This window comes from Anabrus simplex, chromosome 3 (genome assembly GCF_040414725.1).
Source record: "Anabrus simplex isolate iqAnaSimp1 chromosome 3, ASM4041472v1, whole genome shotgun sequence".
NCBI lineage: Eukaryota > Metazoa > Arthropoda > Insecta > Orthoptera > Tettigoniidae > Anabrus > Anabrus simplex.
In genome coordinates this window covers 282,304,384-282,331,946 of record NC_090267.1, presented here as the reverse complement: position 1 = coordinate 282,331,946, position 27,563 = coordinate 282,304,384, and the positions used below count along the sequence as shown (strand labels likewise).

Sequence of the window (27,563 nt, the reverse complement as noted above, 5' to 3'; positions counted from 1 at the left end):
CTCCCAGACGAAACTATCTTTACATCGGTCTGTTTTCAGACCAACTTTGCTTTACGGGAGCGAAAGCTTGGTTTGACTCAGGATATCTTATTCATAAATTAGAAGTAACAGACATGAAAGTAGCAAGAATGATTGTTGGTACAAACAGGTGGGAACATTGGCAGGAGGGTACTCGGAATGAGGAGATAAAGGCTAATTTAGGAATGAACTCGATGGATGAAGCTGTACGCATAAACCGGCTTCGGTGGTGGGGTCATGTGAGGCGAATGGAGGAGGATAGGTTACCTAGGAGAATAATGGGCTCTGTTATGGAGGGTAAGAGAAGTAGAGGGAGACCAAGACGACGATGGTTAGACTCGGTTTCTAACGATTTAAAGATAAGAGGTATAGAACTAAATGAGGCCACAACACTAGTTGCAAATCGAGGATTATGGCGATGTTTAGTAAATTCTCAGAGGCTTGCATACTGAACGCTGAAAGGCATAACAGTCTATAATGATAATGTATGTATGTAATTTAAAATCCTGATAACCCGCTCAAGTACCTGCACTGTACAGATTATGATGTGACAGGAGACTGAAATTTGCTACATTTATTTATTTATTTATTTATTTATTTATTTATTTATTTATTTATTTATTTTTTTTTTCTTTGCGTTTAGGCCATCTGTGGACCACGGTGCTTGTGTTCTAGCTGTGTTTTTGTCGTCGCCTGCCCCTTTTAGCATACTGGATTGTGTTCTTAGTGGCCTCTTGAGCCTTCCTGTTGGCCCAGTATTCCTTCATTTTCTCGCTGAATTCTTTCCTGCGTTCCTCTGACCAATTCCCGGCTCCTTTGTGGCTAGCTGATGTAAGGGATGTTAGGAAAGGTTTAGTTTTGACCATTAAACGGTATGCATTTCTGTCAGTAATGGCGGCTTGATTAATATTAAGCTCTGCAAGATCTTTGTCAGCTTGTTTGGTCCAGGGGAATCCAGTAGCTTTGCCTTTGTTAGCAACCTTGAAGATCTTATGGGATAATCTATTAGGATCCATTCTGTATAGGTGTCCATAGAAAGTCAGACGTTTTCTCCTGGTGGCATCTATGAGGTTTTCTTGATACTGGTAGAGCTCATTGTTGGGTTTGTACCATCGCCTTCCATCTGGTAGGATCCTTGGCTCTATTATTCTTCTCAGGAATTTCCATTGTTGCACTTCCAGGGCTCTCAGTGGGTTTTTTTTAGTTAGGGATAGGCATTCTGCTGCGTAGAGGACTGATGGTCTGACTACTGCATTATAGTGTCTCAGTTTTACATTCTTTGATAAATGCTTTGAGGCATACAGTTTTCTGCAGGCATGGTAGGCCTTGTCTAATTTGATTCTCCTTTGTTCAAGAGCCATCATTTCACTTAGGTCCTCCGATATCCACTCTCCGTGGTACTTCACATTTTTAGCTCTCTTGATGTGTTTTGTATCATTGACTCCCATTGTTGTAGGGGCATCTTTGATGTCGGTCATAAACTCGGTCTTTCCAATGTTGATCATGAGGCCCGCTTTAGCTGCTATAGAGTGCAGTGTTTGAAGCTGCATAGTGGCCTCATGCATGTCGTTTGCTAATAAAGTAAGGTCATCAGCAAAGGCCAGGTATGGAATCCTCAGGTTGTCTGATTTAAACCCCATTCTTAATCCGGTGTTCTCAGGTAATGACCTGGTCCATTCTCTTATGATCTTTTCCAGGACACAGTTAAATAATATGCATGAGATACCATCTCCTTGCCTCACCCCTGTTTTGATTTTGAAGCTCTCTGATAATTGACCTCTAAACTTAACTTTGGAAGTGGTGTTGTGCAGGGTGGCTTGCACCAACCTATTAATTTTTTTGTTTAGTCCCAGTTCTCTTAAGGTGTTGAAGAGTGCGATCCTATCCACGGAGTCGTATGCCTTCTGGAAGTCGACAAAGATAGCTACCCACTGTCTGCATCTTTTCTTGCTATATTGAAGGATGGTCTTCAGATTTTGTATCTGTTCAGCACAAGACCTTGCAGTTCTGAACCCTGCTTGATATTCTCCTAATTCTTTATCCAGTTGTCTCGTTATGTGCTGTTCCAGAATCTTGGAAAAGACTTTATACGATACTGAAAGGAGTGATATTCCTCTATAGTTGCTGGGATCTGTTTTGCTTCCCTTCTTGTGGATTGGGTGGATAACAGCTGATGTCCAATCATCTGGGAGCCTTTCCTTAGCCCTTATGTCCAGGATTACTTTGTGTATGTGCCTGAATGTTTCCTCACCACCTTGTTTCAACATTTCTGCCACTATTCCGTCTTCTCCAGGAGCTTTGTTGTTCTTGAGAAGTTGAATGGTCTCTCTTACTTCTTCATAGGTGGGAGGAGGGATGTCTTTGGTGTCCGGTTTTAGCTGGTTCTCTAACTGGGAGGCGCTGCGCAGGTTCTTCAGCATTCAAAAGTCCTTGGAAATAATCAGCTAGGGTCTTGATGCAGTCATCATCATTGAGGCACATTGATCCGTCTGTTCTCTGGAAGTGTAAAGTTTGGGGTGTGAACTGGGTCGTCTGTTGTTTTAGACCTTTGTATAAGTCTCTGGAGTTGTTTTTTCCAAAATCCTCCTTGGCTTGCTTAATCAGTTCTTTGTTGTATTTTCTTTTTGCCCCTCTTATGATGCTGGAGGTGTTCTTTCTTTGTGTAATAAAGGCTTGTAGGTTGGTTTCGTTTTTATGATGGTTCCATTTGAGCCATGCTAGTCGCCTGGATTCTATAGCCTCATCGCATTCGTTTGACCACCATGGGTGCTTGTTTCCTGTAGGTGTGTTGGGGATTGTCTTCTGAGCCGCGTCTGTTATAGCATCCCGAAGTGGGTCCCAATTTGTAGTGGTGTTAATCCTATTGATGTTTTGGTTCAGACTCTCTTGGTAACTTGCATTGTCTTCTTTAAGTTTGGTGATATCAAACCTAGGAATCTTCTTTTTCTTCATAAGCATAGTCTTGGTCTTATACAGTGGTTTCAGATTCATCTTAACCATGGACAGGTAATGATCGGAGTCTTTGTTAGCTCCTCGTAAAACCTTCACGTTCATAATGTCGCAGTGGTGCTTCTTATCTATTGCTACGTGGTCAGTTTGAAATAATACCAATATAAATGGTCCGTTATTGGACATTATAAATTTTCCAGCTAACTCATTCTTGGTTGCCAGCGTTTCGCCCTCGTGTGCTAGGGTGGGCTCATCAGTTGGTACCTAGCACACCTACCAGTATGCTGGCTAGTGCATACCATGGAGGCCACTGCGTAGGCTAACTGGAGCCACCGGCAGTGCCAATGCACTAAGAGACTTTGTCTCATTATCAAAAATTGATGCCTGCTTGCCCATCAGATGACATAGTGCATTGGCACTGCCGGTGGCTCCAGTTAGCCTACGCAGTGGCCTCCATGGTATGCACTAGCCAGCGTATTGGTAGGTGTGCTAGGTACCAACTGATGAGCCCACCCTAGCACACGAGGGCGAAACGCTGGCAACCAAGAATGAGTTAGCTGGAAAATTTATAATGTCCAATAACGGACCATTTATATTGGTATTATAAATTTACTCATTCAGGACAAATATTTCAGATTCCCAATGGGAATCAACATCTATGTCGTCAGTTTGGAACTCACCCATCATGCTGTTTGGGCTGCGCCACGTCATGGCCTTCCTAGGTAGGCGTTTAATAGCCGTAGACTTCAAGAGTAATCCATACTTGGTGCACAGACTGATTAGCCGTTCCCCATTCTTGTTGGTTCTCTTATGGGCGGGTATCTTCCTACAATCTTCCGGTATTTCTGTTCTCTCCCAATCTGAGCGTTGAAATCTCCCAGCAGTATTGCCGTATGATGATGTGGGATGTGGTCTAGGGTTTCCTCAAGGGTGTCCCAATACTTATCTGTAGTCTCTGGGTTTTTCTTGTTAGAGTCATTGGTAGGAGCATGGAAGTTAACCAAAGAGTATCCCCTATTGCTAGACCTGAAGGATATTACTGAAGTTCTATCATTGGGCGAAGAGAAGCCAAGTATGTTAGCAACTAGTTTGTGGTGTACTGCGAACCCTGTCCCCAGGAAGGGTACATTCATCATGACTCTCTTACCAGGCTTTCCCTTATATATTCTATATTCCTGAGACTCCATGGCATCTTCATCTGGGAACCGTGTCTCTTGTTAGGCTGCAATGCTGATGTTCTTGTCTTTCAGGATTTCAAGGGTATGTTTAAGTTTCAGCGACTTAATATTGATCGTAGCTAGGTATGTGATGTTTCTTTTTCTTTTAGTTCTGACTGGGTCACATGAAGGCATAGGTCCCCCAGAATCCGACGACCTATATGCCCCGTCATGAACGGGGGTGGATTGGTTACCATCTGGGGATTTATCATTATTGTTTTCGTACTTCATGTTTGATACAGTCTATCACACAAGTGTGTATAGTTGGTCACCCGAAAGTGACGAGTTGTTGACTATCAAAGTTGTAAGCCTTGAAGCCCCCAGTACTGATCAGTTCACTGACCCAGTTTCCCGCTGGGATTGGTTACCCAACCTTCCACTGGGTTGCTCAGCTTAACAGGGACACCTCTTGTAGGTTACGTGCTGGAGTTGGAGTGAAAGAGGCTAGTTGGATTCTCTTGCTGAATCCAATATTTTATGTTGCAGATACCCGGCAACGACGCATTTCACTTCCATTTGCCCGGAGCCACAAGGACTCCTCCCAGGTTAATTCCTGGGACTATTTATTTATTTGTTTGTTTGTTTGTTTGTTTATTTATTTATTTATTTATTTATTTATTTATTTATTTATTTATTTATTTATTTATTTATTTATTTATTTATTACATATATGATTTTGGGAAGCAAACTATATTTTTATGTCCAGGTTGCTTATATAACTAATTGTCTCTTGAAGCACATGAGCAAAATCACTGATGTCGCCACTGTACTGTCCTTTTGAACACTAGTTTGCTACAGATTATCTGCTCTGGCAGTTAAGATACTGGTGCTGTGTCCTGTTCTTGGGTTAATCCTGTTTCATGTTATATTGTCGTCTGCGAGTCTGGAGGAGAGGTGGGGAGCAATTTCAGCAGACAGCTGTACAGTCCACTGTTGCCTATGGAGGTGGATCTATTATGGTGTGGACAGGCATAAGTCTCAACTCGAAAACCAATCTCCTGATTATTCGCAGTGGATTCTTAGTTGCTCGACTGTACAGTGACGAGATATTAGTGCCACATGTGTTTCTTCACGTAAGACAACTTGGAGAAAATGCAATATTTATGCATGATATGTAATAATAACGTATACTGTGTCAGTGAATGTAAATTTGCACTGCTGTTGAAGGCCATAAATATAACATACCACAATTCTGCCCCACTCTTGGGTGACAAAATGTAATAATAATAATAATAAGAAGCAGCAGCAAGGGGAAGAAAAGAGATCCGGCCATACATTGCTTTGTAAATAGCCCTAGACTGCTCAGCGGAACCCGGATATAGGATTCCATAATATCTGTAGGTCAATATAAAACGTTTCTCCAAACATAGAACAAGGATTCTTTCTCAAGGAGTAGATTTCTTGACGGTAAAGTACGGCAATAAACAAGATCTTGAGCACAACTATCATAATACGTCATTACACTACATGATGATACCCGCATAAAATTGACAAATAGGTGACTGAACAGCAAGGTATGAAATAGTAAGATCTATTTTAAATAATTGAGAGTAATCTTTCTCCATTTATCATCATTGAGATATGTGGGAGGTAGATGTTACTATATAAATGACCTGTGCTAACAAAGGTAATAAGTCGGCAAGTGATGCATCGAACAATGTGTTTCAGACAGAATCGGCTGACTGTGAGGATGTAAGCGGCATACTCGAGAAAACAAACTCATTAGATCTTGTATACAAGTTTTTTTATTTTTTAGATATTCTACATCAATGACCAAATTACTAATTCATGAATGTGGTTGTAGTAATGTTGAGATCCAAATATTAATATACGACGAACGTACAAATCCAACAAAAACAAAAATTACACTAATCTCTTATAAGATTTATCTCTTACCAAAACCAAACACACCGGGCGAGTTGGCCGTGTGGTTAGGGCCACGCAGGTATGGGCTTGCATCTGAGAGACATTGGATTCGAACCCCACTGTCGGCAGCCCTGAAGATGGTTTTCTGTAGTTTCCCATTTTCTCACCAGGCAAATCCTGGGGCTGTACCTTAAGGCCACAGCCGATTCTTTCCGACTCCTAGCCCTTTCCTGTCCCATCATTGCCATAAGACCTATCTGTGTCGGTGCGATATAAAGTAACTTGTAATTGTAAACCAAACGCATGGTCTACTGGTATTATCAAATTTACATTACCTTGAATGATTTCCTACTTCACATTTCGAATTTCTCTTATTTAAAAAAGCTGATATGATCTTCAACTTCATTATGTATTAAGTTGTTCCTATATCACTTATGATTGAATGTGGACATACACTGTCAAATAAGATTTACATCTTGTGATCTACAACCAGATAAAGTTATACATGAATTTCATGTGGAGTGGGTTATACTCTTACAATTTACCATGAAATAGGTTTACATACTCTCAAAACTATAGGATGTTTTATTATATAATGAGGTTTTTTCTACAATTTATCTTCACATCTGACCGGAAAATGTGGGGCTTACTTTCATTTGCATCCTTAGGAATAAATATGTGCGTGTGGTTTATATCAAATGCAGTCACATGGATGGAATATTTTACTAAATGGTCTTTATTAACCATTAATGGGCTTATTTTCACGTCTCTCATAGAAATGTATGATTTGTGTGTGTGTGGTTTTTCTTCTTCGACTTAACTACGGATAAGTATCCTACATTCCTCGTAAATAAAAAGGATTCCTCAGTACAACTAAGTATAAATCAGTTATGAAAGAGTAGTTAAATGCATAAAAGTTGAAATAACGACATAATTTGAAGGAAATTGCCAACAAGAAAGTAAATAAACAAAGCAGCCAAAGAATCAAATAATAATTCCATGTGGCTATTTCTAATAATACCAGTATAGTTGGTCCGTTATTGGACATTATAAATTTTCCACCTAACGCATTCCTGGTTGCCAGCATTTCGGCCCAGTTTGCCAAGTTGGGATTACCAGTTGGTAAATGGCACACACATCAAGACGCATGGCTAGTGCATACCATGGAGGCTATTTCTAGCAGAGTGCAGCTCTCGTAAGGCAGACCCTTCGATGAGGGTGGGTGGCATCTGCCTTGTGTAGGTAACTGCGTGTTATTATGGTGGAGGATAGTGTTATGTGTGGTGTGTGAGTTGCAGGGATGTTGAGGACAACACAAGCACCCAGCACCTGGGCCATTGGAATTAACCAATGAAGGTTAAAATCCCCGACCCAGCCGGGAATTGAACCCGGGACCCTCTGAACCGAAGGCCAGTATGCTGACCATTCAGCCAATGAGGCACAGATAATCAAATGTAAACAACATTAACTAGATGAGTACAGTAGGTGAATGCTAGATGTAATTTTAACACGTGACAGGGCAGTGTTCACTGTATGGGAAGTAATCACAAACTGTTTTTATATGACTTTTTAGGCTAGTGCTGATGAGGATATTGTCCTGGTTGGTGTAACTGGAGCAGCACCTGGTGGTAAAAGACTTGGGCTGTTTGGAATTATACATAACATTCAGATTAGCTTCTGCCTTTTGCTTGATAGCTTTGCCAATTTTATCCACCTTACTGTATCCTTAACTTGTACTGCAACTGTTGAAGTTACCTACGATTATCGTTGCAGTGCCACCTTTGGTTTATATTGACAGAATTTCAATATCTAACCATTAGATTGACTGGAACAGGACAAAATCTGACAAAGACTATTATCAAATACAGTGGAGTTGATAAAGATTTACTGGATAAGTCTGAGATGCAACTCCATCTGTAAATACTATAATCAGCATCATCAGAATTGCAGAATTATCTTACACACTGATTCATCACTAAAACTGCTGCCTTTGGAACCACTCTCTGAAATACTTTCTAGGATATTTTTTATCTCATATCTGCGTGACAACTTTTCAACGTCTTAATGTCAGCTGAGGTCTCAGAAGAATATGAATTAAAGTACCGCAAATAAATGGTTGCTTTTTTGACAAAGACGCGAGGGCTGTGAGAGATTTGGGTATTTTCAAAGCCATTAGTCAGTCTGCTGTTCATTTTGAAATGCATACAAGAGACATCTATGGGTTAGGATTTGAACTGCGTGCATTTATTCTGAGCATTGGGTCATTTTTATTTTATGATGTGGAATGATAAATAAAGCCTTCTTGAATATATGGTTGGTTAACAGTAAACAGCAATCGCATATTCTCATAGGAAGGGTAGTGTGGTTATTGACACCAGAAGACTGAATCCGTTGGTAAGCATTTCGTTATCTTTATATTCGTAGCTTCAGTATCATTGGTTTTTTTTTTTTTTTTTTTTTTTACAGTAATAAGTGGTTCTAGTATAGTCTCCTGCTACAGTAATTCCAAGTTGCCAAACAGTTAATTCAAGTTTGTATCCTTGAACTCTGGCTCAGCTGCAAATTTTAAGATTGGTGCACTCAGCCTCAGGTAATTTAAGTTAGAAGAAAACTTTGTTAAATTTTTTCTCTCGGCCATCCTAGAAGCCATCCGAGAACACTGTTTCTTATTAACTTCTAACAAAGACTGAGATGATCCTGAGGTGTACACTCTTGTACAGATTTTATAGCTATATGAGATATTGAACAGTCTTCATATGTGCTGGGTACACTGCTGTTAATCAAAATGTTCCAGACTCCTTCCATGTAGTAACAATAATAATTTCAGCATGCTAAATACAGTGTTTGTCATCTTAGAAATACTCCTTTAGTGTGATTGGAAACACAGATTGGTCTGATCTCAAGTCTGGCACCTTGACTGTATGGTCAGTATCACATTCTTTGCTTTAGAGGATCCTGGGTTTGATTCCTTGCTATGTTGGGAATTTTAGCCACATCTGGTTAATTCTTCTAGCTCAGGGACTAAATGTTTCTTTGCTTCAATACACACCTCTTTATATATACACATAATCAATGCATTGCCAACCATTGCAGAAATATAACAATTGTGAAACGTTCCTCTACATGGGGTTGACATGAAGAATGTCTGGCCATAAAATGGGGCCAGAACCATTTGTATGATGTGGTTCACACCCACATTACCTGAATGTGGGGGGGGAAAAAACAGCAGCAGAAGAAGAATTAGTTCCTAAGTTGATAGAAGTTTTCATTTCTTGAAAGCAAGGTGTAACGTTTGTTTTCAAAATGCCTGAAAGAAAGGCTTGACTTAAGGCTGTCATATTCCTTAGTGTGATTTTTGAAGTGGCTCAGATCACCTGCCTCATATCAGGTGATTTACTATCATTAAATCAATAAAAATAAACTTCCACCTGTTTGATACTATGTATTGTATGTTGGGTATTCAGCCCGAAGGCTGGTTTGATCTTCCATAGTTCCGCCAACAGCTGTCATAGATAACCTAGGCGTCACTGAAGAAGCATTAATTAATTATTTGTAGAACATGTCTCATTCCTTAGGAACATTTTCAGCTACATAACATTGCTTAGGTGAAATTACATAGAATTATCTTCTTCTCAAAAAAAAAAAAAAAAATAATCTTAAAATAGGACCTTTGTTATGCTTAAAGCAAAACTAATTTAGAAAGATAAAAATAATTAAAATAGGTGGTTGAATGGGGTGGTGAAGTGGGAAGGGAAGATGGATCTATTTATGATCTAACCTAATTTAAAACAATTTCCTATTCATTTAAGTAGCTTTTAAAAATTGTTAGCATATAGCACTTTTGTTCATACGTGATGTGTGTGTTTTTCTTGGTTGTTCATTTAAAAAAAGTTTTTGAACAGGATTTTTTCTTGTCTATGTTACGATGAATTAAAAACTGTTCTCTTCAGCTGCTCTTCTTTTCAGAAGTGAATATTGTCATTTCATTTAACTTGGTAAAATTGGGTCTCTTGAGTTTTTGTTAAATAAGGGATCCTCTGAAGCTGATTGCTGTCTTATTGATGTTATGAATAAGCCTGAAGCTGATTGCTGTCTTATTGATGTTATGAATAAGCTTCCCCAAAATCGAAGAGATTCAGACAGCTCCATTAATTTTATTGATTTAATGTAAATACTGTAATATTTGTTACAGGAAATGAAGTTGATTTCTTGCAGTGATTTACTAGCATCAAATCAAAATCAGTTGCCACTGATGTACATTTAGTGCAGTTGCTCAGGTGGCAGATACCTTGTCTGTTGTTTACCTAGTCTTTTCTTAAATGATTGCAAGGAATTTGGAAATTTATTGAACACATCTACCTTGGTAAATTATTCCCATCCCTAACTCCCCTTTTTATAAACAAATATTTGCCCCAGTTTGTCCTCTTGAATTCCAACGGAATCTCTATATTTATCTTCATATTGTGATCTTTCTATCATTGTCATTCCACTGACAGCCCATAACATAACACTTAGTCGAATAGTTCACCTCCTTTCTCCCGAATCAAATAATCCTGGTGAGTCCCATACTCTGGAACCATACTCTTGTTGAGGTCTTAACCAGGTTGGTAATGTACCCTTATTTACAAACTCGTTCATGTGATTACCCCAGTGATCTTTCCATATATTAACATGTAGGTACATACAGTAACCCCCATAAGGTACTTTCACCACATCAACGCCGTAATTAAAACAGAGAGGACGTTTCCTATTAATGAAACATACAACCCGACTTTTGATCCTGTTTATCATCATACCATTGCCTGCTGTCCATCTCACATTGTCCAGGTCTTTTTGCAGTTGCTCACAATCTTGTAACTTATTTATTACTCTATATAGGATAACATCATCCATAAAAAGCCTTATCTCTGATTCCAAATCTTTACTCCTAAGAAAACGTAAATGTTCAATAATACTGCCCTGAGGAATTCTCCTCTTAATGATAACGGGATCAGATAATGTTTCTCCTACTCTGATTCTCTGAGTTCTATTTTCTAGAAATGTAGGCACCCATTCAGTCACTGTTTTGTCTAATCCAGTTGCACTCATTTTTGCTAGTAGGTTTTTTGCTTGTGGCTTTACGTCTCACCGACACAGATAGGTCTTATGGCGATGATGGGATAGGAAAGGCCTAGGAGTTGGAAGGAAGCGGCCATGGCCTTAATTAAGGTACAGCCCCAGCATTTGCCTTGTGTGAAAATGGGAAACCACGGAAAACCATCTTCAGGGCTGCCGACAGTGGGTTTCTAACCCACTATCTTCCGGATGCAAGCTCACAGCCGCACGCCTCTAACCGCACTGCCAACTCGCCCGGTTTTGCTAGTAGTCTCCCATGATTTACCTTATCAAATGCCTTAGATAAGTCAATTGCAGTACAGTCCATTTGGCCTGAATCTAAGATATCTGCTATTAAGGAACTAAGTAGTACGTGGTTGCCAGCCATTGAGGATTTACATAGGTAGTTCTCTTCCCTGTCCTTTTTGTATTGTTTATTCATTTCGGTTTTTTCCAAATTCGTACGTTCATCACCAGATGGTTCATTCCAAGCTATGTGTTGTGTTTGTCATACTTTCATGCGTGTGTACACCGGTTATGCCTCCCTCCCACAGTGTCTCGCATCATTATCATCATCTGGGTTTTTCTACACTCTTTCTTTCTATTCTTCACCTCTGTTCTTTTCTATCCTGCTGTCTTTGTTGCATTTTATTTATTTATTTCTATTTGTTTCTGCTACCACATTTGTCCCTGATTCGTCTGATGTCCTCTCTGTTACTTTTCATGCACACTCGGTGTGATAGAATGTCTTAATTGATTGGAGCTTGATGTTGTTGTCAACTTCCGCTTGAATACTACTGCTTTGCCAGCATACAGCGAGCCACCTGGTGACAAATGAGCATGCTACTACAGCTCCAACGGTAAAGCATTCTTAACTTCAAACCCTCATTATTGAAAAAGTCTTCCTCTGAACAGTCAAGATTTTCTTCTGAAGATTCGGAGCAAAGTTCTCTCTGAAACATAAAGAGTTTCACCTTGTTTCTTGACATGGCATAAGCCCAAAAGCCCATATCATATCTGCTATATCTTGCTGGAATCCTACATACGGAAGTGAAAAGGGAAGATTTATCAGATTTTTCACAGCAAACTGAAATATCCTAACAAAGCCTTTTATAATGATAGCTAACAGAAACAGTAAAATTTGAAATGAACTGATCAGTTACCTAATTTATAGTTATATTTTACTGAATATTTTGTATCAGATAGCCTTGAGTCTCTTTTTGATACTCTTAGAAAATTCTTTGCAAGACAAATCAGGTGAGCTATGCTTCCTCACATCAGTCACTTGTATTTAATGAAGGAAAGACAGAACCTAAACTGCCGGACAAAAGCATTCAAGCCTGAAAAGCTGAATAAAGATGCAACTGCTTAGAGGATATTAGGTATACCTTTTTCTTGTAGAAGTTTTGGAAAAGAAATAGTAGTCCTGTTAGAAATGCCATACTGAGCTCAATAGCTGCGCCTATTGTCACACATAATGTTTCACTTTCATATGCAACATTTTTAGCACCATAGCACTTCGCTCAGTTCAACCACACATCGTAGTTTTTAATTGTATATTTGTTTCATAGTGTTTTTACTGCTCATTAGAAACATGTTTTAGGAATTCATCAAATATTTGTGTATTGTTTTTAATATGGCTGATGACGACTCCAAGTAGGGTCGAAACTAGTCCCAAGCAACCCATGTCATATAAATACACACAGTGTAAATACAGCTATGTATTGAATAGGTGGAAATTTTTTATGTTTATAATTTACAGTGTATGTAAAGCAACTTGTTAAAAAAAAAAAAAAGATAATTTAAAGAATTATGGTACAATTCACTGAGGTCATTGGTATTTCCAGTTTGAGAATGATGAGATAATGATTTTGTCATCTGTTTCACTGGATTTCCAAAATATTTATCTTTTACTCTGCTCGATTTTATCCCAGGGTAAGGACATTGTTTTCAAGGATTCTGTGTAACAGATTATTGGGCGAGTTCGAGTTCGACAATAGAAGACGGGTAAGGAGCGCAAGAATAATAGTAAAACAGTTATTATAATAGCCATGCCCAGGGGACTATCAAATCATAAGGCCCAGAGGGTTCCAGGATTGTACAGTGTGACGATAAATTAAGTTACACTAAAGGAAATTATAGTTTCAATAATAACAGTTACTTTTACTCCAATAATTATACTGTATACATTTCCGACCAATCGAAGATAACAGCTTACAATAGCTGGAATAATTTCCGATGTAAGTGTAAGATCATAAGTTCCACAAAAATGTTAGCCCAAGATGATTACTGATTACATTCTTATTTTAATGGTGAAGACAATTTGATTTAAGTAGTTGACCTAGTCATACATCCATATACATCTCCAACTGAAATTTTACTAACATTAGTATGTCACGGGGAATGTATTTGGACAATAAATACGAAGTGCAATATTAAATTAGACAAGAAAATAAGCTAATTATTTAACAAGATCAGCCAAAATGAAAAAAAAAATACCAACAATCAAATTCAGTGAAAATACATAGACGAATGATGGACTAGAGGCTAAAGTTCTTAAATTCTTATACAAAGTATCCAAGGGATCTATACACTCTGAATCGATACCAAAATTTTAACAAGATGTAGAATTGAGTGGGAATGAAGGAAGTTAGGAAGCCGAGAGAGACAAGCACAAAATTTTCGTTATTATATGCACAAATCACATGAAGATTTCCTCGAGGATTTCCACAATGCATTAAAAGTTAGAACTGTTCGGATGAACTGAATGACAGAATTAGGCCTACACCAGTTCAGAAGTCTGTAGCATGTTGACACACAATGTGAAATAGTGCCGTGTAAGTCTATGACTTCTCTAACTCTGTCAGTAACCCGAAGAATAGAATAATAAGATAAGGTATATCACATTATTTTTCTCTCTATTTCTCGCCTGAAGACAGTTGCAGTGGATGGAGCAGAGAACCAGCTCTGCTCGCACATCCAGCAGGAATCGGACTCTCGTTCAACCTGCCAGGTAAGGCAGGTAGCACGTATTTATATGAACATAAGTTTGTTCTGCGAAGATAGAGATAGAACTGATATCATGGGAGTGGGAGAGTCAGGTGATTGACAACAATGGTGACCAGTAAGTGGACAACAAGTGTCTTTTTTTAAATACTGATAAATCAGAAAAGGGACTAAATTTTAGAAGAAAGAAATAGACTGAAAGAATTCCAGTTACTTGGATGTGTTTATCTTCGTATATCACATTTCAGCGTTATTTTTGTTTGGAGAATATTTTTCTTATTTCGACAACATCGAGAATAGTGCTGAATCAATTTCACACAAGCATGAAATACTGACTGTGATCATATGGTAACAAAATCTTCTATCACAATTTTTATATCTTCGACACTGACCGATTACCACGTCAAACTCCACGATTTAAGAATGACAGTAGCCTATATCAACACCATGGTGTCCCTCATTTCATTTGACTGTACTGTGGCGCATTCTGCTTATCAATAATAATAATAAAAACTTATTTATTAGTAAGTCATTTTTTTCTAATATTGCTCCAGTGAGAGTAGATGCCTAGTTTGTTTGTTAAAAGGCAAATTATCAATGACCTTGCTTTCACAATCACAGTCTCGAGTAAAAATTACACAATAATGTACGAAATATACTAATATATATGTTGAGTGACCGTTTGAGCAATACTGAGAATGAGTATTTTTACAGTATGCTAGTTTAGCATTATTTTCTAGCACAGAGAACAGTAAAAATGAGGTATGTACAAGGCTTGGGCAGTCAACTGCCTTGCCAACGTAGTGCAGGAATGGACCATAATGGCGGGCGAGCATACCTGGTCTTTAGAGAGCCCTAGTGCTATCCAGGTTTCTTTAGCATCTATTTAATAGGACACATCGTGGGACTTCCGAATAATGGCATAATAACCAGGGGAACTCGCTAGAGAGGGACGTCTTAACCAGTTTCGACTGTATATTTACATAATTCAGCAATTTTACTGCTGGATTTTTCAAAGTGTTATGTGACTTTTCCTGTTCAGTGAATTTCTGTATATAGTATTTATAACTTACAAGATGCCCATTGTTAAGGGCGAGGAGCTTCTTCATGAGCGAGGACATAGATGTGTACTATCCAAGATTAAAGTGGTGATGATGTCATCCGTTCAGTCGAATACGACTCGGCGATTCTACAGTATGAATTAGCGCTCTCCAAGCTGTTCTGTTCCACACTGCCTCCTTTAGTTGTTCCAGGGTGAGAATTATATTTGTTTTAATGGTGTCTAACTAACGAGTCCTCTGGCGACCTTGTCTTCTTCTACCGCTGATCATTCCTAGCATGATTGTTGTTTTTTCCAATGCATCTGATCGCATAATGTGGCCAAAGTAAGCTAGTCTCAGCTTCATAATCTTACCAACCAATGACATACAGGGCTTGATGCGCTGTAGTCCATGGTATTCGTAAGATTCTTCGCCAATACCAGAGCTCAAAAGCGTCAATCATCCTTTTGTCTGCCTGTTTCATCGTCCTGCTCTCACATCAATACATGAACAGTGGGAATATAATCACATTGAATAATCTGTACTAGGTAGCCAAACTGATATCTTTGCTCTTCCAGATCAGGGACATAGTCATCATAGCGATACGTCCAAGCGGAATCTGTCTTTTGATATAAGAACGGCAATCTCCATTTTGACTGATTTTGGCTTCTAAGAAGATGAAATGCTGCACACGCTCTATCTCTTCCCCATTCAGCTTTAGATAAACTGTACCACGCTCATCCATAGCCATAACTTTGGTCTTTTTAAAATGAGATGAGGCTCATTTCTTCACTTTCATCATTGAGGTAGGAAATTAAAAGGTTTAGATGTCTTTCTGTTTCTGCCAACAAGGTTGTATCATCAGCATATCACAAATTGTTTATAGTTCTTCCTCCAGTCTTCACACCAATGTTGAGTTCCTCTAAATTTAACTTCTGCATAATTATTTCTGCATACAGATTGAAAAGGAATGGTGAAAGAATGCAGCCTTGACGATTTTAAATCATTCGGTGTCGTCATACAGTGTGTGAACTGCTGCCTCTTGTTCTGTACAAAGTGAATGTATCAACTGAGTCAGATGTAAGGGTACCCCCAACTCAAGCATGGCTTCCCATAGTCTGTCATGCTCGACACAGTCAAAAGATTTTCTGTAGTCAATAAAACACATGTAGACTGCTTTCTGGTATTCACGTGCTTTCTCCATGATCCACTGCTGATTATCAATATGATCGCGGGTGCCACAACCTCGATGGAAACCAGCTTGAACATCAGGTAACTAAGCTTCAAGGATGAGTGCAAGACGTTTCTGTTTTTTTAGAAAAATTTTGCTAGCGTGTGGAATCAGAGCTACAGTTTGATAATTGGAGCAGTCACTGACATCTCCTTTCTTAGGCAATGGGATTAAAGATTGATCTTTTCCATCCCCTTGGCCAGGTGGTAGTTTGCCATATCTTCTGGCAAAAAGCAGTGATAGCTGCCAAAGGGACAGGCTTTAGCAGTTCAGCTAGGATACAATCGAAACCAGGAGCTTTATCATCTCGTAACTGTTTTAGTGCCCATTCCACTTCTTCCTGCAGGATATCTGGTTCTAATTCATATGGTTCAAGGCTACATGGTGGAACAGCTTTACCATTGTGGGAATATGGCTGTTCAGTATACTCACGCCATCTGTTCTTAATACTTTGTTGTGCAGTCAAGATGTTCCCATTCTTGCCCCTTATTGCTCCTTTATGAGCGCTAAAAGGAGTTCAAACTTTCTTTACCTGCATGAAAAGGTTCTGGGTGTGACCCTTCTTGGAGTCCTCTTCTAATTGGTGGCACTGCTGACTCCAGTGTATTTCCTTGTCTTGTCTTGCAGCTCATTGAAAATCCGCATTCAGCTGTCTAACGTGATCTCTATTACCATTAGCCTTGGCTGATCTCCTTTGATCTGTGATCTGTATGGTATGTGCAGAGAGCCATTTGTGAAGCTTCTCTGGTTTCTTGTACGGTATGTGTTCTGGTGCGGTTGAAGTAATGATGCACTCTCTTTCTTGCCACAGCTCATCAGGAGGCTTTTAATCAGTTTCAAGCAATTCAAATCTGTTCTTATGCTCAATGGAGGATGATTTTTGGACCTTAGAGTCATCATACTTTTTTTTGGAGGAGCAGTCTTCTTAATTTTACAAGGTTTAATTTTTGCTGCAAGTAGTAGATGATCTAAGCCACAGTCTGCACCAGGAAAGGTTTTTGCAGAATGGATGGAGCTACTCCAGCGTTGGCTACATAAATGTAATCAATCTGGTTGCGATATACACCATCAGAGGATGTCCAGGTATACAGCTGACGTTTAGGTTGTTTGAACCAGGTTTTCACAATTCCAAAGTGATTTTCCATGCAGAATTGGAACAGTCAGTCACCAGCATCATTACGCACCCCTAGACCAAAGCCACCAATGATGCTGAGGTCTTTTTGTGCCCCTATTTTTGCATTAAAGTCACCCATGATATAAATTATATCCTTTTTAGGCATCTGACGTAGATTTTCATCTAATATAGAATAAAAGGATTCAACTTCATCGTCTAATGCCATTGACTTTGGAGCATAGACTTGTAAAATAGTGATATTGAATGATTTCCCTCGTAAATGGAAGGCTAAAATACGGTCACTGACTACTGTGTAACTTTCCACAGTTGCTGCAATTTTCTTGTTCACAGTGAAAGCTACTCCATTCTGCTTTCTGTTATCATTTCCAGAATAATATACTGTAAAGTCATCCGACTTGAAGAAGCCATTTCTTGTCCAATGCAACTCGCTAATACCAAGCAGATTAATGTTTAAGCTGATCATTTCATTCTTAACAATATCAAGTTTCCTTTTACTCATTCCTCGAACATTCCATGTTGAGATATGATGGGTTGTCATACAGCACAGATCCTTCCTTTCATCAGGGACAACATCAGCAAGTGGGTCTCCAGAAGGATTTACCCCATTTACGTCATTCAAACCACGATTACTTGTAAGTGACCGTAGTAGCATAGTCGGTACTTACTGGTCTGGGGGTCGTACCATTGGGTACCTTACTTGAAACAACTGAGATAGACTTTCCATAGAATTTTCTTGGTAGATATACAGGAGTGGTTTACCGTGCCCTTCTCCTGCGCAGTCATAATGTCCTTGCCGTTGGCACCTGGGTGTTCATCCGCCTTAGACATTCACCTACACTGCTGCTGCCCAGCAATACGAGGTAGCTGCTCCTAACATGGAGAACCGATCATGCTTTATAGGTTCAGGTGGCATTTCCTCCACTCTGGGGACCATCACCCCACGTAAAGGGACTCATCCGCCCAAAGCCGTTGGTCCCCATAGGAAGTTGAGTTATTTACCGTCGCTCAACACTCTGTTTTGAGTCACTGGCTGTACGGTCTACTTCATTATTGTAGCAGGATGTCCTGGCCAGACAAAAAAGATTAAAGTACAATGATGTAAAGGCATCCACCAAATAGATGTACAGTATGTCTTCAAATAAATAACCTAATGGTGCTATTCCTGGTAAGCATGATTGGATTTTTGGTGAGTTTATTACATAATTTAAATTCGAGCAACCACAAGCTACAGCTTATCCACCTGAACTCTGTATTATATTAGAAATGTTTCTAAAGCACCTCTTAAAATATAATAGTGGAAATTGTAATTCATTACTTACAGTACAAAAATATTTGAGGTTGAAGGCCTAACTCTTCACTGTATCTGGTCAAAATACAGAAACAGCAATGAACAGAAATAACTTATTTTTTACAACGTAAATTGAAAATGATTTTCATTTCTGCCCTCTTTCATTATTTTCTGCTTTGGTTTCAAACTTGGATATCGCTGCAGCGATTGAGTGTGACTGGGAGAACTTCGCCCAACCTTCACAACCTATGACGTAACCACTAACCCTGTCACTGTGACTAAATAGCATACGCTCATAGCCTGCCCGCCTGCATACTACACTGTGTGCCTGCGGGACAAAATGTCCAGCATGAGCACCTCTGGTCTAGAAACAGTCCTGTGGGGAAAATAAAAATATTTAACATGAGTAGGTAGAAAAGTATAAAACTTACGAAAAGAAGTTTCATCTGGGAAGAAATCATCCATAATAAGGACCACTTGTATTATAAGAAAATTGATACATTTGTTAGGAATGGTTGACTAACAAGTAAAGCTAATTGGCAGGGGTAGAAAGAAAGACTACTTTGTCCCGTATCTCCATATAAGCTAATATCGCTGTCATCTGACGAGGAACGTATTTCACTTCCAGATCCGGAAACCTCAATGTTGTTGATATCATAGTAAGTACTGTAAAAAAAAAATAGTTTACATGCGCAATATTAGCTTCAAATGTTGCTTGCAGTTGGACCTAGAGGCATCCAAATGTGCTCAGTGAGTACACACATGCATGGTAACTAGACTTTTGTCTCTCAGCATGGTGTACTCCAACATGTGCCCAGTAAACTTTGGTGCGTTTACATTAAAAGACAACAGTGGAATCTGTATATAAGGCAAACATTATGTAATGCTCATTACAGTGTAGATCTGCTATTCAGTGAAACAATTTCACTTATTCTAAAGCAAATAACTCCTTGTTGAAGCTTTGTAAGCATGACTTGTTTTCATATTGTACTGTAATCTTTTGATTTTTTGTCACAGAGCTCATCTTTTTACAGTATATTTGTAATAAACTTTGTTTTTATGTAGTAAATCACTCTTCTTCTGATCCGTTATTATTATTTTGTCACTCTTAAATATACCAAGTAGGGTTTGTGTATCATAGAAATCGAGTGGCGTGATATTTGGGTTGCATCGCCACTGGCTTCTCTCCAAGGCGGCTGAAGTTCAAATGGTGGCTAATGCATGTGGAATTTTAAAACTGTAAAACCATATCTGTGGTTTGGGTTTCACACAAAAATATGGGGATCACATTGCTATGATTGCGATGTCAACTGTTGTGAAAAACTACAGTGATCATTGAAATATCTTACAAGTGAAAGGAGTTTAAAAATGAGGTTGTACAAGTAAAATTGGCACGATATATGTTACTTCATGCCATTCCATGAGAAGAGATCGTGTATTTAGCACCAGTCTTTTGGGAAAGGATAGTCTTTCCATTGAAAAGACCTTATGGAATGGAATATAGTATAAATTGTATGTGGCTTACCACTATTGTTAAACAAAATACGTTGGTAGAGGCATGCACAGTGGTTTTCTTGTTGCCTTCATTAGTGGTGAAGTTGGAGCTCTCAGCCCTCTTGCACACTTTTATATTTACTTTGCCATGCTAGATTTTTATATTACTATGCTGCTAGTATACTATACTACTACATTTGCCAAATAATGTTATTGGTTTTATGTTCCACTGACTACTTTTACGGTTTCGGAGATACTGAGGTGCTGGAATGTTGCCATGCAGGAGAGTCGACTGACATGAGGCTAGCATATTTGAGCTCCTTCAAATACCACTGGACAGTGCCGGGATCAAACCCACCAACTTGAGCTCATGAGCTCAGAAGCGCAGCGCTGTACTGCCTGAACTTCTCAACCCCTGCTAATTAGTCTTATTCTTCATAGCAACAGGTTCCTCTGTAGTTTTAATTGAGGAAATCTCTTTCTTTCTTTTTTTTTTTTTTTTTTTTTTTTTAATTACGTTTTGTAATAATGAGTGAAGTGAATAAAAACTAGTTCAAGCCAAATCTTAAACAACCGAGTTCGATAGCTGCAGTCGCTTAAGTGCAGCCAGTATCCAGTATTCGGGAGATAGTGGGTTCGAACCCCACTGTCGGCAGCCCTGAAGATGGTTTTCCATGGTTTCCCATTTTCACATCAGGCAAATGCTGGGGCTGTACCTTAACTAAGGTCACGGCCGCTTCCTTCCTAATCCTAGGCCTTTCCTATCCCATCGTCATCATAAGACCTATCTGTGTCGGTGCGACGTAAAACAAATAGAAAAAAAAAATTTTGAGATGTATCTCTGTTACATGTAAATAGACTAGAACCTACCACACCTAGATGCATCTTTCTTTATCTGGCCAGGCTAGATATCTCTTCATTTTGGTGTAAATAAAGAGTAGATTCTAGTTATTTTGTCTAGATGTATCTTAATTTTTTTAAGACCGTGGTGGAGCGTACTAGCTTTTTCCTCTCTGTTGTCAGTTTTCAGCACGGCACTGTTCATGCCATTTAGACGAGAAAACATCATGTTTGAAGAGATGTGAGCAAACGTAAGGAACTGTTATGATTCAACAGTGAGATGACATACCGGTAGGCATTTTTGGTAGTAACTGAAGAAATGCGAGTGGGAGCCCTACTTCCCAGAAAACAGGTGGAGATACTTCTTTGTTGTATAGATGATTCAGGCTTCCAGGGTGAAGTAGCAGAGGACTTTGGAGTCGATCGAACATTGGTACGGTATGTTAATTTTGTTATGGATCGTGCTCTTGACAAAGGCAACAATTGGATAGAATTTCCCTCCACAGTGCAGGAAATTAATACTGCTTACACTGGCAAACTCATTTTCATCTGCCAACCGTCGTAGGTGCATTGGACTGCACACAAATAGAAATAAAGAAACCATTTGTGCACAGCGATGAATACATAAATCGGAAAGAATATGCCAGTATCGATGTGCAATGTGGCCTGGTAGCGTGCACAATACTAGGATATGGAGACGTAGACCAATTAGGAACAATTTCTCAGTTCAATGGTAATGCTTGCTTACTTGGCGATTCGGGCTATGGGATATTATCTACAATGCTTATCATTCCATTTGTCCGACTTGGCTGAATGGTCAGCATACTGGCCTTCGGTTCAGAGGGTGCTGGGTTCGATTCCCGGCTGGGTCGGGGATTTTAACCTTCATTGGTTAATTCCAATGGCCCGGGGGCTGGGTGTTTGTGCTGTCCCCAACATCCCTGTAACTCACACACCACACATAACACTATCCTCCACCACAATAACACGCAGTTACCTAGATATGGCAGATGCTGCCCACCCTCATCGGAGGGTCTGCCTTTACAAGGGCTGCACTCGGCTAGAAATAGCCACACGAAATTATTATTTATTATCACTCCATTTAAACCAGCAGGAAATGCTATTCAATGCCATTTCAACTTGGCTTATGCCAGAGAGAGGGAGTAATAGTTGAAAGAATCTTTGGTCAGTTAAAACAACTGTTTCCAATTCTTGGTAATTATGTCCGAGTTGCCCTGGAAATAATCCCCGAAGTAATTTTCATGTGTGCCATGCTGCACACTATTGCTAAGCACTTGAATGACTCATTTGATATGACTTGGAAGACAGAGAAGAAGCAGAGGATGAGAATGGCAAAGATTTCGAAGAACCTGTTGATGGACAACACAAGAACACTGCGACTAAAGTTCATGGTGAAGACAAGTGCCAGAACATGTTAGATTTTATACAGTCATTTATAATTTAATTATAACTTACATTTCTGTATATAATTCCTGGTTGTTAAATAAATAATATAAACTGTTTAGAAATAAAAAGTAATGGAAATAAAATGTTGAATTTTGAGCTGAAAAAGTAAAATTAACAAAAATTAAATTTGTGCTGAAAATAGGAAGATTATAAATTAATATAAAAAATTAAAATAAAAAGCAGACTTAAAGATGGCACACTTCCTATTTCACAACGCACAGAAGTTATGTGACATCACAATTGTTGGCGCATAACAGCAAACTATGCCACCTTACGCGTGACAATTGGGTACGCCCCGCTCACTTGCATCGCTCGGATGTGTTGCCCTTTGCACATCTTTCTACAGTACTGTACTTAGCTCAGTTGCATTTTTCTTTCTTTAAATTATTTTATATTTTATTTTACATTTTCTCCATGTTTGTTTATTTTATGCGGACATGGATGGCGGTGAACAATGCAACATACAACTACCACCTGTGCTGTATTAGATGACGAGGGACAGAGCAGAGGAGGGAGGGGGAGTGAGAGAGAGGAGTAAGTGTTGTTCACAGGTTGCAACTCGATTTCCTTGAAGCGGAAACCAAGACGTATCTCATTTGTTTTCCGGGTAGAGAGGATACAACTACCTAGACTTTGCTTGTGTATATTCACCTAAAAATTGGCTGATGCTAAGTCTAGGCACTAGATTCTACTAGGTAGATTCTACCTTTTGTTCACTTCACTCCATGTGTTGCATATATTCTACCTTGCCCTTGCATCTGTGTGTTTGTTTTAATGCCACATTTTTCTTGTTCTTTATTTGCCATAGTATCTTAAGAATTTTAGTGTCACTTACAACCATTATTATTTTTCAGGTGGTCGGAAGGAAATTGCTATTAAGATGGATGAGGACCAGTTGCAAATTCTGGATGATCTTCCTAGTTCTGCTGTTGAATTGCAAGTGAAGGATAAGGTATTACAACATTTTTCTCCCCATTCAGCTCCCTGTAATCATTTAAAGTAGCTTGATTAGATTAGTGATTACCCCAATAGCCAATTTCATGACCTATTGAATTTAAAAAAAAAAAAGAAAAAAAAAAAGAAAAAAAGTTTCAAATGAAATCCAGTATTCCTTAGATAAGTAGGGAAGAGGATAGAAACATACACAAGCACTAACACAATAACAGCTAAATGTGGGAAGGACGAGGCGAGTTGGCTGTGCGTGTAGAGGCGCATGGCTGTGAGCTTGCATCCGGGAGATAGTAGGTTCGAATCCCACTATCGGCAGCCCTGAAAATGGTTTTCCATGGTTTCCCATTTTCACACCAGGTAAATGCTGGGGCTGTACCTTAATTAAGGCCACGGCCGCTTCCTTCCAACTCCTAGGCGTCGCCATAAGACCTATCTGTGTCGGTGCGACGTAAAGCCCATAGCAAAAAAAAAAATGTGGGAAGGTGAAGTAACAGAAAGAAGAGTCAAGGACAAACTTTAAAATATCCTAACGCTCATTTCTGCTTCCTGATTTGAGAGGAGGATAGACATTCATAATCTTCGAGGCCACTCTTGAGGGACTTTCAATGTTGAAGTGAGAAGTGTAGAATAGCAAGGTTTACTCCCGTCTAGAAACATGTACATGGAAAGAGAGAGAGAGAGAGAGAGAGAGAGAGAGAGAGAGAGAGAGAGAGAAACATGTGAAATGAAGTTTCTATGAACTACCCTCTAAAAAACACGCAAGGACCATGTAGGCAACAGTGACAGAATGGTACTGGAAGTGGACTGGATAGAACAGAAGCAGCTAAGGGCTTCAAGACTGATGGTATGGACATGTAAAGCGAATGCCTGGCACTAGAACACCATGTTCATTCCTAGAAAGAAGGGTTGAAGGAAGGACAGTGGGAAGACCTTAGGAAGAGATGGCTACACCAGGTGAGGGAAGATGTGGAGTGAAGAGGAGGGAATTGGAAGTCAGTGGTGGGGGAGAAGTTATTTCTGGACAGAACAACAATGGTAAAGGCTGATTCAACACCACTCTACCCGGCTTGCTGGAACGGTTCTATGATGATGATGATGTTTAAACTCTGTTCCGTTGTGCAAACAGTACAATTAGTGTGAATTATATTGCTAAGGGGACACAGTGAGATCTTCCCACTTCTCTTCTGCAGTTGTGCTGTGTTGCATTTGTTACCTTTGTTAACAATATAAACAATTTCCTCTCCTTTAGTTGTGCTTGTTTATCTCTCTTCTTATTCTATACTTCCCTCATGAAGAATGAAAGGCTCTGAGCAATGACCACCTTAATGAATATGGATACCCACCTTCTGTAAGAGCTTGTTGAGAATTGGTAAGTGGAGAAATCTTAAGTGACGATGACCAGTGAAGATTTGGATCTCTTATCCTATTGTTTTGTTCATTTGTTTGTTTGTTTGTCCTTTTCTGGTGCTTCTGTTACTTGTTTTGCCCTGTTGTTGTGTCTATCTTTTGTCTTTGATGAATATTCTTACACTGTCGTTTCCTCCCCTTTACCAATTGTCTACTGCAAACGTTCTTTCCATTTTATAATAAGTGTCAAAACTGTACTGCCACTTCTATACAACAACAACAAAACAGAGAGAGAAGAAACAAGCAAAACTTTACTTGAATATTAAAAAGAAGAGACTGTGAGATTGAGCATAGTCGTATGTAAGTTTAAATACCAGATGAAATCTTTAGTGTTGGTCATGTTGATGTTTGCATTCAGGGTTACGAATTGCAGCTTTCTATTGGTGGCTGTGTTTGCTCAAGCTTTTATGTACTGTAGTAAGTATTGCCAACTGTGGTTTTTAGTGCAGTTTTTAAGACATACATGTGTATGTTTTATTTCAAAGATTTATCAGAATTCTTTTTGTATATATCACTAGTTCTTAGGAGTAGCAGTGAAGGCATTTTTGGCTCACCTGGAAGGACTTGGGTTTCATTCTCCATTAGGAAGTGAAAATATTGAAGAAATGAGATTTTCATTTCTGAAGTGATGCATGGCCCTGTGGTTCATTCAGTTTACACCAAACAAACTAGAACCAGTTTAACTTTTGGATCCAAAGGTAGCTTGGCATACGGCTTACCACTCTGTCCTAATTAGTGCCGAGATTATGATTAGTGGAAGCCTTTACCTACCACTTGTCGAAGGGCCTTCATGGGCTGTGTGGAAATGGCTCTGCACTGTTTATCCCTAGTGTATATGTCAGTTAATTGTGAGGCACACAAACTTGAGATATGTTTAGGGGTGTTGAAATGCACATTTTCTTCCCAAAGTATGAACTCTCAACCATAGACAACCACATGAAAGTGAAGTTCTGTAATATCCAATTTCTTCTTTTAGATATCTTCCCACCTTTTAATGGGATTGACTAAACTTATCAAACCTAACAAAAATAACAACACAGTAGAGTCTCAATTATCTGAGTTGGTGTAGACCAAGGCTACCTCAGATAAGTAAAAACTCAGATAAAACAGATGGTTACCGAAAATCTAGGTTCTGAATCGAAATTAGACTAACTCTTTAGTCATTAGACCAAATAGAACGAACAAGTCAGGTTGATATGAACTCTAGGCATTTAAAAATCTAGTATGTATACATTTTAAAAGCAACAAACTTGCAATACTGTACTGTGCCCGTCATAGTCAGTCGCGAACACGAGACACCCCAGGGGTGCTCAGTCCGGTGGCTATAGGCTTATAAAATAAATGAATGTGGCAGGATTATCATAGGGTTCATCAAATAAGCACGTTCCAAGTAGAGAACAAATGTGACACTTTTATTCAATTAAATGCAGTATTAGCCATCCTGAAATCTATGATTATGATTATGATTGTTACGTTATGGAATTTAATATGGCTCTTGATGTAACAAACCTAGGCACAAACAAATGGGATGGTACACGGCAGTTGTTTCCCTGACATTCTAACAGAGTATTTACATAGTGAAAAATTTTTTTCTCGTCTTTAAAGTTATTAGGTTATTGATTTAAAGTTGAATTGAAAATTTACATTCGGAAAAATGAGGTCTGGGCCAAGCCTTCATCGATAATCTGGAAAAAATGCAGTAATTGTAAGAACGATTATAATAAAGAAATATCCAAGATTCAAAAGTTAACACTCATAGCAAAAAAATAAAATTTACAGTCGTTATCTTAACAATAAAATGAAAAATTGAATTTGCCTTGGTTTTCTCTAAGTTAATCCGAGACGTCGGATATACCTGTTCACGTCGTCTCACATCTCCTTTCGTGAGAATTTATACTGAACGTTAAGTATTTTACCAATGATTAAACTAAATAAAACGCCTTCTGGGCTCGCAAACGTAAGTAAATGGGGATAATACCATCCATGTGGAGATCCTGTCCACTATCAATCGATAATATCAGTGTCACATGTTTCAGAATAGAACACATAAAAAATAATCCTCTAAATACCAACAAATTACTACTTCTACATCTAACTACGGAAATTGGTAAGAAGACTGTGAGTACCAAGGAGAAAATATCTACACTATGTACATGTCGACGAGTGTCGATCAACCGTTTTACTCTCCTGTTAACGAATTTATTGAGTTACAGCAAGATTGAGTTATCACATGAGAGCGAAAAATGTATCAACGAATAGGCTGGTATAGTCACGAATCAGATATTATTTAGATATTTCGTCGAAGACCTGTTCTTTAGACCTAAGGCCTTCTCGAACATTCATCTGTACCTTGAGATTGAAATTACTGGATTACTTGAGAAAATTTGGGATATTCCCACGAATTAAAAGTACATCGATAAACATGGGCTGTCATTTTCTTCATCTGAAGACACTAACATTAGGCTACACTGCATTTATCGCGAATAATCCATAAACATGTGAAAAGCTCAGTTTCACGAAGATTCATGCCAATTATTCCATATACTCTACACATACAGTG

General features: G+C 38.9%; 1 protein-coding gene across 1 annotated transcript in view; it reads left to right on the top strand.

Moving 5' to 3' along the window:
• The window catches only part of LOC136866260 (serine/arginine repetitive matrix protein 2), a 519,326-nt gene that overhangs the window by 354,789 nt on the left and 136,974 nt on the right, over nucleotides 1–27,563 (top strand). The window contains exon 14 of the mRNA XM_067143064.2: nucleotides 23,500–23,597. Within this exon, the coding sequence (XP_066999165.2) occupies nucleotides 23,500–23,597 (98 nt within the window). The remainder of the gene's footprint in view (nucleotides 1–23,499; nucleotides 23,598–27,563) is intronic.